Source organism: Dryobates pubescens, chromosome 26, assembly GCF_014839835.1.
Source record: "Dryobates pubescens isolate bDryPub1 chromosome 26, bDryPub1.pri, whole genome shotgun sequence".
Taxonomy (NCBI): domain Eukaryota; kingdom Metazoa; phylum Chordata; class Aves; order Piciformes; family Picidae; genus Dryobates; species Dryobates pubescens.
The window spans coordinates 15,902,902-15,912,457 of NC_071637.1; the positions used below are offsets into that span (position 1 = coordinate 15,902,902).

The 9,556-nt window shown below is 65.7% G+C and overlaps 1 protein-coding gene across 1 annotated transcript; it reads left to right on the plus strand.

Moving 5' to 3' along the window:
• Positions 1-821: 821 nt before the first annotated feature.
• BPIFB2 (BPI fold containing family B member 2) lies at positions 822-8,979 on the plus strand. The gene is made up of 17 exons (XM_054173497.1): positions 822-843; positions 1,655-1,771; positions 2,653-2,746; positions 3,062-3,166; positions 3,256-3,396; positions 3,792-3,834; positions 4,080-4,140; positions 4,842-4,933; positions 5,067-5,243; positions 5,333-5,374; positions 5,488-5,652; positions 6,481-6,548; positions 7,262-7,307; positions 7,626-7,689; positions 7,770-7,846; positions 7,972-8,003; positions 8,955-8,979. Exons 1-17 carry the CDS (start codon positions 822-824, stop codon positions 8,977-8,979), a joined length of 1,371 nt encoding a protein of 456 aa, XP_054029472.1.
• The last annotated feature ends 577 nt before the right edge of the window (positions 8,980-9,556 follow it).

Sequence of the window (9,556 nt, forward strand, 5' to 3'; positions counted from 1 at the left end):
GCCCTCCAGACCAAAAGGAGGCCAGGAGAAGGTGCTGGGCCCCAAGCACAGCAGGGAGGGAGCTGGGAGCCCCTTCCAGGAGCCTTTCACTGCTTGCAGGGAGGTCAGCAAAGGCAGTGGGCAGCAGCCCCAGGCACTGATGCCAGCTGGGAGAAGCACTGGCAGTGGCTTTTGGGTGGGGATGGGTTCAGCAGGGGAAGGAATTGTTGCCCCTGGATGGCTGCAGAGGTCAGAGGAGAAGCCTTCCAAAAGAGCCTGAGCTGCTGCCTGGCCTCAGGCTCCCTGAACCCCCCAGAAGCCCTCCTGCTGCCTTCAAGAGCCATCCCCAGGCCTGATGGAGGCAGAGGCCAGCACTGATGAGCTGCCAAGAGCTCCCTCAGCATCCTCTGAGCAGCTCTCAGCCCTTCTGCTCCCAGCTGCCTGGCTGGGAGAGCGACACAGAGCACAGCCTGGGGCTGGGGCTGGGGCTGGGGCTGTCCCCCAGCAGAGAGCAGGGCTGCAGAGCACAGCAGCCAAGGTTCCCTCTCTGGCAGTGCCTGGCTGCTTGGCACCTTGCAGCCCAAGAAGGTTCTTTGTTCTCCTCCAGCCAGCCCAGGATGGAGGCAAGCTGCCCCAGCACCTGGGCTGCCATATTTCACCTGCCTGGGTCAGTGGCCCAGGGAACAATGAGCAATGGGTGGCCAAAAACAAAGGGCCCAGCCAGTGCCCCCTGCTTCCAGCCCCCTGCCAGCTTCTGCCCCACCAGCCCTGCTGCTCAGGGTATAAAAAGCAGCTGAGGGCCTGGGGGTGGCCAGGGCAGGCCCCAGGGAAGGAGCTGCAGGATGGACAGAGCGAGCTGGAGAGGTAAAGCTGGGTTTGCCAGCTGGGCAGCTTGAGCTGGGCTGGCTCCTGGCTGCCCCTGCCAGGCTGCCTCCCAGCACAGCCTGGCAGGAATCTCCCACCAGCCCTGCCTCAGCCTGCTGGGAGAGCAGCAGAGCAGCTCCTCAGGGAGGCAGAGGACCTCTTCCACCTCCTCAGCTGCTTGGAGCCTCCTCCACAGCTTCCTTTTGTTCCTCAGCTGATTTCAGCTCCCAGTTCCACACCAGCTGCAGGGGGGTCCTGCTCCTGGCCTTCCTCAGCAGCACCTCGGGGCTGACCCACAGGGGGCTGCAAGGTTGAGCCTCCTGCTGGTGCTGAGCCTCCCTGCTGGTGCTGAGCCTCCTGCTGGTGCTGAGCCTCCCTGCTTGCACTGAGCCTCCTGCTGGTGCTGAGCCTCCCTGTTGGTGCTGAGCCTCCTGCTGGTGCTGAGCCTCCCTGCTGGTGCTGAGCCTCCTGCTGGTGCTGAGCCTCCCTGCTTGCCCTGAGCCTCCCTGCTGGTGCTGAGCCTCCCTCCTGGTGCTGAGCCTCCCTGCTGGTGCTGAGCCTCCTGCTGGTGCTGAGCCTCCTGCTGGTGCTGAGCCTCCCTGCTTGCCCTGAGCCTTCCTGCTGGTGCTGAACCTCCCTGCCGGTCCTGAGCTCTCTGCCGGTTCTCCCAGCGCCCCCCAGGAGCCCTGTGCTGGTGTTGCACGAACCTGACCAGCTCAGGACCACAAACCCAAGCCGGGAGCAGGTCTGTGGCCCCCTGGGGGCCGGCTCAGGGCCATCCTGCTCCGGTTCTTTCCTTCTCCTCTTCCAGGATCCGAGCCGGCGAAGCTCTGCGCCCTCAGCATCCTCCTGAGCCTGCTGCTCCCTGCTCAGCCCAGCAGGTCACCCGACTGCGGGGGCATCCTCACCCCGGCAGGGCTCAGCTACTGTAAGTGTGGAGCCCACAGCTCCTCCTCCGGCAGCAGCAGGGCGGGCAGGGGAAGCACCAACTCCTCCCAGCCCTGGGGATCGACCACCGAGCGCTGCCACCAGGAGCTTCCCTCGGGCAGCTGCGGGGTGGGGGGTGAGGGGTGGCAGGGTGGCACCTGGGCAGGTGGCATCTCTGCATCACACCAAGGAGGGGATGGGATGGGAGGGGAGGGGATGGAATGGAATGGAATGGAATGGAATGGAATGGAATGGAATGGAATGGAATGGAATGGAGTGGAATGGAATGGAATGAACCAGGTTGGGAAAGACCTTTGAGATCACCAAGTCCAACCTCTCCCCCAGCACCCTCTGATCAACTCAGCCATGGCACCAAGCACCCCATCCTGGCTCTTCCTAAACACCCCCAGGGATGGGGACTCCACCACCCCCCTGGGCAGCACATCCCCAGGGCCAATCTCTCTTTCTATGAAGAACTTCCTCACCTCCAGCCTAAACCTCCCCTGGCACAGTTTGAGACTGTGTCCTCTTGTTCTGCTGCTGGGTGCCTGGGAGAAGAGCCCAACCCCCACCTGGCTCCAACCTCCCTGTAAGGAGTTGGAGAGAGCAAGAAGGTCTCCCCTGAGCCTCCTCTTCTCCAGGCTCAGCAACCCCAGCTCCCTCAGCCTCTCCTCCCAAGGCTGTGCCCCAGACCCCTCCCCAGCTTCGTTGCCCTTCTCTGGACACCTTCAAGCCTCTTAATGTCCCTTCTTGAACTGAGGGGCCCAGAACTGGCCACAGGACTGCAGGTGTGGGCTGAGCAGTGCTGAGCAGAGGGCAGGATGAGCTCCCTGCTCCTGCTGGCTCCAGAGGCTCTCTCAGAGCTTCTGCCCTGTCCCACAGTTGCTGAGGTCTCGAAGCCACACACGGAGGCAGTCCTCAGGCGGCAGCTGGTGGCAGACCCTGACCTGTCCCAGAGCTCCTCAAAGCCCAGCAGGTGAGTCCACAGCTCTGCCTTGCCCACCCTGCCTCTGCTGCATGCTGCAGCCCTCTGCCCATTGTCACAGAAGGCCTTTTGGCAGCACAAATGCTCCTGCAGGCCAGCAGGGAGGCTTGCAGCGAGGTCTGGGAGCAGGCTCCTGGCTCCTCCTCTGAGCTCCCAGGGCAGCAGCCCCGGCGCCACCCTGGGGGCAGATGCCCTGCACTGGTGGGGTTTGCCCCATGGGGAGAGCCCCCAGGGGCTGCACACCAGCCTGGGCTGCTCTCCTGACCCCGGGCTGCTCTCCTGACCCCCTCCCTGCTGCTCCAGCAGGAACTCAATCACCTCAGTCAACGTCTCCGAGCTGTCCCTGTCCCTCGTGCCCCACGCCGGGCTGCGGCTGAGCATCGATGCAGACCTGGGCATCTCCTCTGCCCCGTGAGTGCTGGGGGCAGCCTGAGGGCTCCAGGAGCAAGGCCAGGGGCAGCCCCCACGCCCCAGCCTCATCCTCTGCCCCCCTGGCACAGCTCAGCCACCAGGGTGAAGAGGTTGTCCATCCTGGCTGACCTCCACGTGGAGATGAACCTCGAAGGCAACATGGAGCTGGTGACCTCCTCCTGCAAGCCCACCCTGGAGGGCACCCAGAGCAGCTCTGAGGAGGTGGAAAGGTGCAGCCTGAAGATTGTCCTTGCTGTAGGGCCTGGGGAAAGAGGGGGGGGGGGGGGGGGGAAAGACCCCCAAGGCAGGAGGGTTTCTGGGCAGGAAGGGGCCATGGCTCAGAGAGGTTAGCAGGACAACTTCACCTGCATGGGAGGACCTTTGCTCCTCTCCAGGGTGGTTTCACTCCCTCCAAAGCCAGCAGACCTCCTTAAGCAGAGGGCAGGAAGGTTCTTCATGCCAGTCCAGCAGTAGCCTGGGCTCTGGTGGTGGTTGTAGCTTCACAGGGGACAGCAACCAGCAGAGTTTGGGTCTCTGGGTACCTTTGGGTAGATGGAAGACCCTCACCTCCCCCTGGCTCACCTGGGTCTTGCCTAATGTCTCCCATCCTCTTGTTTCCATCCAGCAAGTCCTCTAGTTCAGAGCTGGACAAGATCAGTGTGGACAAGGTAAGGCAGAGCCTGGGGAGGTGTGGGGGCAGGAGAGGCCCAGGCTGGCCAGTGAGCATCAGAGCACCTCCAGCCAAGCTGCTGCTTCTCTGCCAGGTCTCCCTCACAGCCCTGTGCTCACCAGACACTGCCCTGCTCCCTCTCCTGGCTGCCACACGGCCAGAGGATGGGCACAGCCCAGCAGAGGGGTTGGGGGGAGGCCCCTCAGGCCCCCCTGCCCCCTCTCTTTCTCCTTCATCCCACAGGTCTGCCTGGAAGTCTCCAAGCTGCTGCTCTCCCCCAACGAGAGGCTCATTTCCCTGACAAGTGAGCACCTGCCTTTGGCTGGCCTCAGCTGGCCCCAGGGCTCCAGGGTTCAGTTCTGGAGCAGGTCTGAGATGGGACAAGCTCCCAGCCCTGCAGCTCTGCTGCTGCCCTCTCCCTGGGGACCTGTTCCTGTCCCTGCAGCTCTGCTGCTGCCCTCTCCCTGGGGACCTGCTCCTGATCCTCTGCTGCCCTCTCCCTGGGGACCTGCTCCTGACCCTCTGCTGCCCTCTCCCTGGGGACCTGCTCCTGACCCTCTGCTGCCCTCTCCCCGGGGACCTGCTCCTGATCCTCTGCTGCCCTCTCCCTGGGGACCTGCTCCTGACCCTCTGCTGCCCTCTCCCCGGGGACCTGCTCCTGACCCTCTGCTGCCCTCTCCCCAGGGACCTGCTCCTGACCCTCTGCTGCCCTCTCCCTGGGGACCTGCTCCTGATCCTCTGCTGCCCTCTCCCTGGGGACCTGCTCCTGATCCTCTGCTGCCCTCTCCCTGGGGACCTGCTCCTGACCCTCTGCTGCCCTCTCCCTGGGGACCTGCTCCTGACCCTCTGCTGCCCTCTCCCTGGGGACCTGCTCCTGACCCTCTGCTGCCCTCTCCCCGGGGACCTGCTCCCTGTGCCCAGCTCCTTCCCTGCCTCGCTGCTGGGGAGCCCCAGGCCCTGCCCAGCCTGCAGCAGCCCTCCTGAGGCTGCCTGTGCCCCTTGCAGCCCAGTTCCCGGTCACAGCCAGCTGCCAGGCCCAGTACGTGCCCCTGGCCGTGCCCATGTTCTCCGAGCAGGGCATCATCATATCCTTGCAAGTAAGTCCCAGCCCCCCAGGGCTCACAGCCCAGCTCCAGCCCTTGGCAGAGCCACTTCCCCTCCCCTCCCCCCTCAGCTCCCCACGCCCTGGGACCCCTCAAGCTCCTTTTCCCCTTGACCCTGTCCCTGCAGACCACTTTCCAGGTGGCAGGAATCCCCATCCCCCTGCCAGTCAGCCCCGTGCCCTTCAGCATGCCCGAGCCAGCCAGCTCCAGCTCTTCCCACCTCACCCTGGCTTTCTCTGAGCACTTCTACACCAGCCTCTTCTTCGCCCTGGAGATCGCTGGAGCCTTCAACATGACCTTGCTGGTGAGCAGAGCGAGGGAGGAGCAGGGAGCAGAGCCGGGGAGGGGGCGGCAGCCCCGGCGGCGCCTCACAGCCTGTGCCTTGCCTTGCAGAGCCCCCTGACCACCCGCACCGTGGCTCAGAGAATCCCTCAGGTTCGTCGCGGCGGCTCCAGGAGGCACAACCCCGGCTCGGGCAGCGCCCCCCAGCCGCCCGGGGGGCTGCCGTGCCCAGCAGTACCCACCCCCACCCCCCCTCTCCCGGGCAGGTGGGCTCCCTCTTCCAGGAGGACGTGCCGGTGGTCCTGCAAGCCGTGTTCCGGAGCTCCCCTCGTGTGCAGCTGGAGGAAGGCAAAGCTGCCCTGAGGCTCTTCCTCACCGTTCACGTGGGGGCAGGGGCGGCAGGGTTCCAGAGCTTCCTCAGCGTCAGCGTGGTGAGTGTGCCAGGTGTGCCCTGGGAGCGTGGTGAGTGTGCCCCGGGAGTGTGCCAGGTGTGCCCCGGGAGCGTGCCAGGTGTGCCCCGGGAGTGTGCCAGGTGTGCCCCAGGAGTGGGGTGAGTGTGCCCCGGGAGTGTGCCAGGTGTGCCCTAGGAACCTGGTGAGTGTGCCCCGGGAGCGTGCCAGGTGTGCCCCGGGAGTGTGGTGAGTGTGCCCCGGGAGTGTGCCAGCTGTGCCCCGGGAGTGTGGTGAGTGTGTCCTGGGAGCGTGCCAGGTGTGCCCCGGGAGTGTGCCAGGTGTGCCCCGGGAGTGTGCCAGGTGTGCCCCGGGAGTGTGCCGAGTTTGCCCCGGGAGCGTGCCAGGTGTGCCCCGGGAGTGTGCCAGGTGTGCCCTGGGAGTGTGCCAGGTGTGCCCCGGGAGTGTGGTGAGTGTGCCCCGGGAGTGTGCCAGCTGTGCCCTGGGAGTGTGGTGAGTGTGCCCCGGGAGTGTGCCAGCTGTGCCCTGGGAGTGTGGTGAGTGTGCCCCGGGAGTGTGCCAGCTGTGCCCTGGGAGCATGAGGAACACAGGGAGTGTGCCCTGCACGAGTGCCAAGCACAAGGAGCGTGCCCAAGGCTGGCACAGGGGCACTGCCCTCTGCTCCGAGTGCCAGCCTGGCTGCAGCCCCCGCAGGGGCTGGGCTCTCCCTCACCTCCCCCTCGGTGCTGGGCAGCTTTGCCCGCAGGCAGCAGCTGGCAGCGCAGGGAGGGGATCCTCACCTCCCACTGCTGCCAGCCCAGGCAGGGCCCTCGGCTCCCCCTGAGCCTGGCATCGCTTCTGCCCATGCAGGACATGTCTGCAGAGCTCCTCCTCAGCGTTGTGGGCACCAAGATGAAGATCTCTGCAGCAACAACAGAGTAAGGATGCCCAGAGCAGGGTGCCAGCCAGAGCAGGGTGCCAGCCAGAGCAGGGTGCCAGCCAGAGCAGGGTGCCAGCCAGAGCAGGGCAAGCAGCCTGGGGCATCGCTTCCCTGCCACGGGCTGGGCACTGCCGAGGTGGCTCTGGGCAGAGGGCAGCAGCCAGAATCCAGCAACCTGCTCCGGGAGGACAGGGAACAGCTCTCAGCTGCCCCAAGCACCCCCTGCAGCTGCTGGGGGCCTGGCCATGGTGGTCCCTGCAGCCACTGCCCCACAGCACCCAGCACCCCCACACCCGGCACCCCCACACCTGGCACCCCACATCCGGCACCTCAAATCCGGCACCCAGCACCCCGCACCGCACATCCAGCACCCCACATCCAGCACCCAGCACCCCACACCCAGCACAGCCTTGCCTGCTTCAGCAAGGTCCCACAGCAGGTCTGCAGTCTGGGTGCCCAGGCTCAGAGCCCCCCCAAGCCCTTGCTGCTGTGCCCTGGGGCAAGGTCGGGCTCCAGCTGCCCACCCTGACGTGCCCAGGCTCAGAGCCCCCCCAAGCCCTTGCTGCTGTGCCCTGGGGCAAGGTCGGGCTCCAGCTGCCCACCCTGGTGTGCCCAGGCACCAAGGTCCCTGCTGGCTCAGCCCTGGGCCTGCCTGGGGGAGCCCCGAAGCGGCTGCTGGCCACAAGCAGCTCCTCTTCTGCTCTTTTGCAGGGGTGCTGAGCTCAGCCTGGCTGCCTCTGACGTGGGTTCCGTGCCGGTAGGTGCCCCCCACCATGCCCCTCCCAAGGGACCGAGCACAGCCGGGTCCCCTCCTTGCCCTGCGCCGCTGTGAGTGGCTCAGTGCCACCCTCCGGGAGCCTGGGCACCCTCAGCACCCCCAGCCAGCTCGGACTGCCCCATGGCAGCCTGGGCAGCAGAGAAAGGGGAAAGCCCTTGGGTGCTGCACCCTGCAGAAGGGAGAGGCAGTGCCGAGAGGGATGGGGGAGGGCTGCAGTGAGCACCAGGACCCCCTCCCCGGCCCTTGGCTGGAGCCTGCCCCTCTGCCCGTGCTGTGCTGAGGCTTTGCCTCTGGCAGGCTGCTGCGCTGCGGGAGCTGCTGCTGCCCACCGTCCAGCGGGAGGTGCCAGCTCAGCTGAACGGTGAGTCCCACAGGGCGCTGCCGGCCGGAGAGCACCCAGGCAGCGCCCACCTGGCCACTTCTCCTCCTTTCCTCCCCCAGAGGTGCTGAGCGAAGGCATCTTCCTGCCCCACGTCTCGGGCTTCACCTACACCGACGTGGCCGTGGCCATCCACAGGGTAAGGAGCGAGGCGCTTGGGCTGCTCCCCGTCCGGGGGCGCCTGGGAGCGGCGGCCGGAGCGAAGCAGAGCCTGCTCCTCAAGCCTGCCGCTAACCCTCCCCTTCGCCCCCCCCCCGTGCTTAGGACTACGTCCTGGTGCCCTGCAACCTGCAGCTGCAGGAGAGGATCCGAGGGCAGAGCTGAGCTCTGGAGCCCGCAGCGAGAGAGGCAGCAAAGCTGCTGAGCTGCCTCTGAAACCCTGCTTCGAGGTGCAGAGAAAGCTTCTTCCCTGCCCCACTGGAAGGTTCCTCAGGTCTAGGACAGCAGCAGGTTCCTGGCCCAGGCCTGCTCCTGGGGCTGTGGGTGCACAGAGAGGATGGAGCCCAACCTCCTTCTGTGCTTGCATTAAACACTTCCCTCTCAAGCTCCACTTTCTGCCTGCTGACTTTTGGGGGGGGGTCTCCTCCTCAAGGGGTTGGGGCTGGGCTCAGCTGGGTTTGGGGCTGGGCTCAGCCGGGTTTGGGGCTGGGCTTACCTGAGTTTTCTCTTGCTCAGAGCTGCTACCAGTCCAGATGCCCAGAGCATGGCAATGCCACCAGTCCCCAGGGGTGCAAGGCAGCCCTGTGCTGCCTGGCTGCACAACCAGACAGCTCCTGGCCAGCAGCAGAGCTTCCCTCTGCTTCTGCTCCGTCCCTGGGTCACTCTGGGAACATTCCAGCTGCTGGTTTGCCCTGGATCAGGCAAAAGGGGAGCAAAAAAGGGACCAAAACCCAACCAGAGGAGGCAACCAGGCTGCAAAAAGGGTTCTGATTTCAGACCCCAAGGCAGGAGCCTTGCCCCAGGCTGTGCTGCTGGCAGAGCTCTTCACAGCCCAGCTGCTGAAGGAACCTGGGCTGGGCTGGTGCCACTTTGCCAGCAGCCTGGGCTGGGCTGTCCCACAGCCCAAACACCTCCATGCTCCAGAGGCTGTTCAGGAAACTAAAGGGGGAGGAGGGGAGAACCCCACAACAGATCTGAGCACCCTCTCTGCTCCTCCCTGCTCAGCTCCATGCCAGAGGCCAGACCCAGGGAGGAAAAAGCCTTCTCCAGGTGCTCAAGCAGCTTTCCCCCCTTTCCTGTGGTCCCAGGCTCCCACAGCCCCTGGCCCTGTGAGACTCCCCCAGTCCCACCCTGAGCCCTCCCTGAGAAGCAGCAGAGAGCCAGAGCCTCATTCCAAGCACCAGGAACTGTTTATTAAAGGAGTTACAAATGGGTCCTGAGCTCCTGCCCAGCCCTGCCTCCCCCTGCCCAGCCCTGCCTCCCCCTGCCCAGCCCTGCCTCCCCCTGCCTCCCCCTGCCCAGCACTCCCTACACTGCCCAGCCCTGCCTCCCCCTGCCCAGCTCTGCCTCCCCCTGCCCACCCCTGCCTCCCCCTGCCCAGCCCTCCCTACACTGCTCAGCCCTGCCTCCCCTGCCCGCCTGGCTGGGGACACTGGCAGCCACGGGCAAGGTCTTCCTGGCATCAGCAGTGCTCTGCCCTCAGGGCAAAGGCAGCAGGGCCCAGCCCCAGCTGCTCTGTGACCCAGCCCAGGAGGGTTTCTCCCCAGGATGAGTGCTGCCCCCCCAGCTGCCTGCTGGCTGATGTGAGCCTCAGCCTCCACAGGAGCCGGCCGGCTCTGGAGTGCCTGCAGTGCCATCGGGGCTGTGAGCCAGGGCTACAGAGGAGATCAGGCTGGGCTGGGTGCTCCAT

Coding starts and splice junctions, on each gene's coding strand:
- BPIFB2 (XM_054173497.1), top strand. CDS start 822: ATGGACAGAGCGAGCTGGAGAG. Junction 2,747..3,061: donor AGCTCCTCAAAGCCCAGCAG/GTGAGTCCACAG, acceptor CTGCTCCAGCAG/GAACTCAATCACCTCAGTCA. Junction 5,375..5,487: donor TGGCTCAGAGAATCCCTCAG/GTTCGTCGCGGC, acceptor TCTCCCGGGCAG/GTGGGCTCCCTCTTCCAGGA.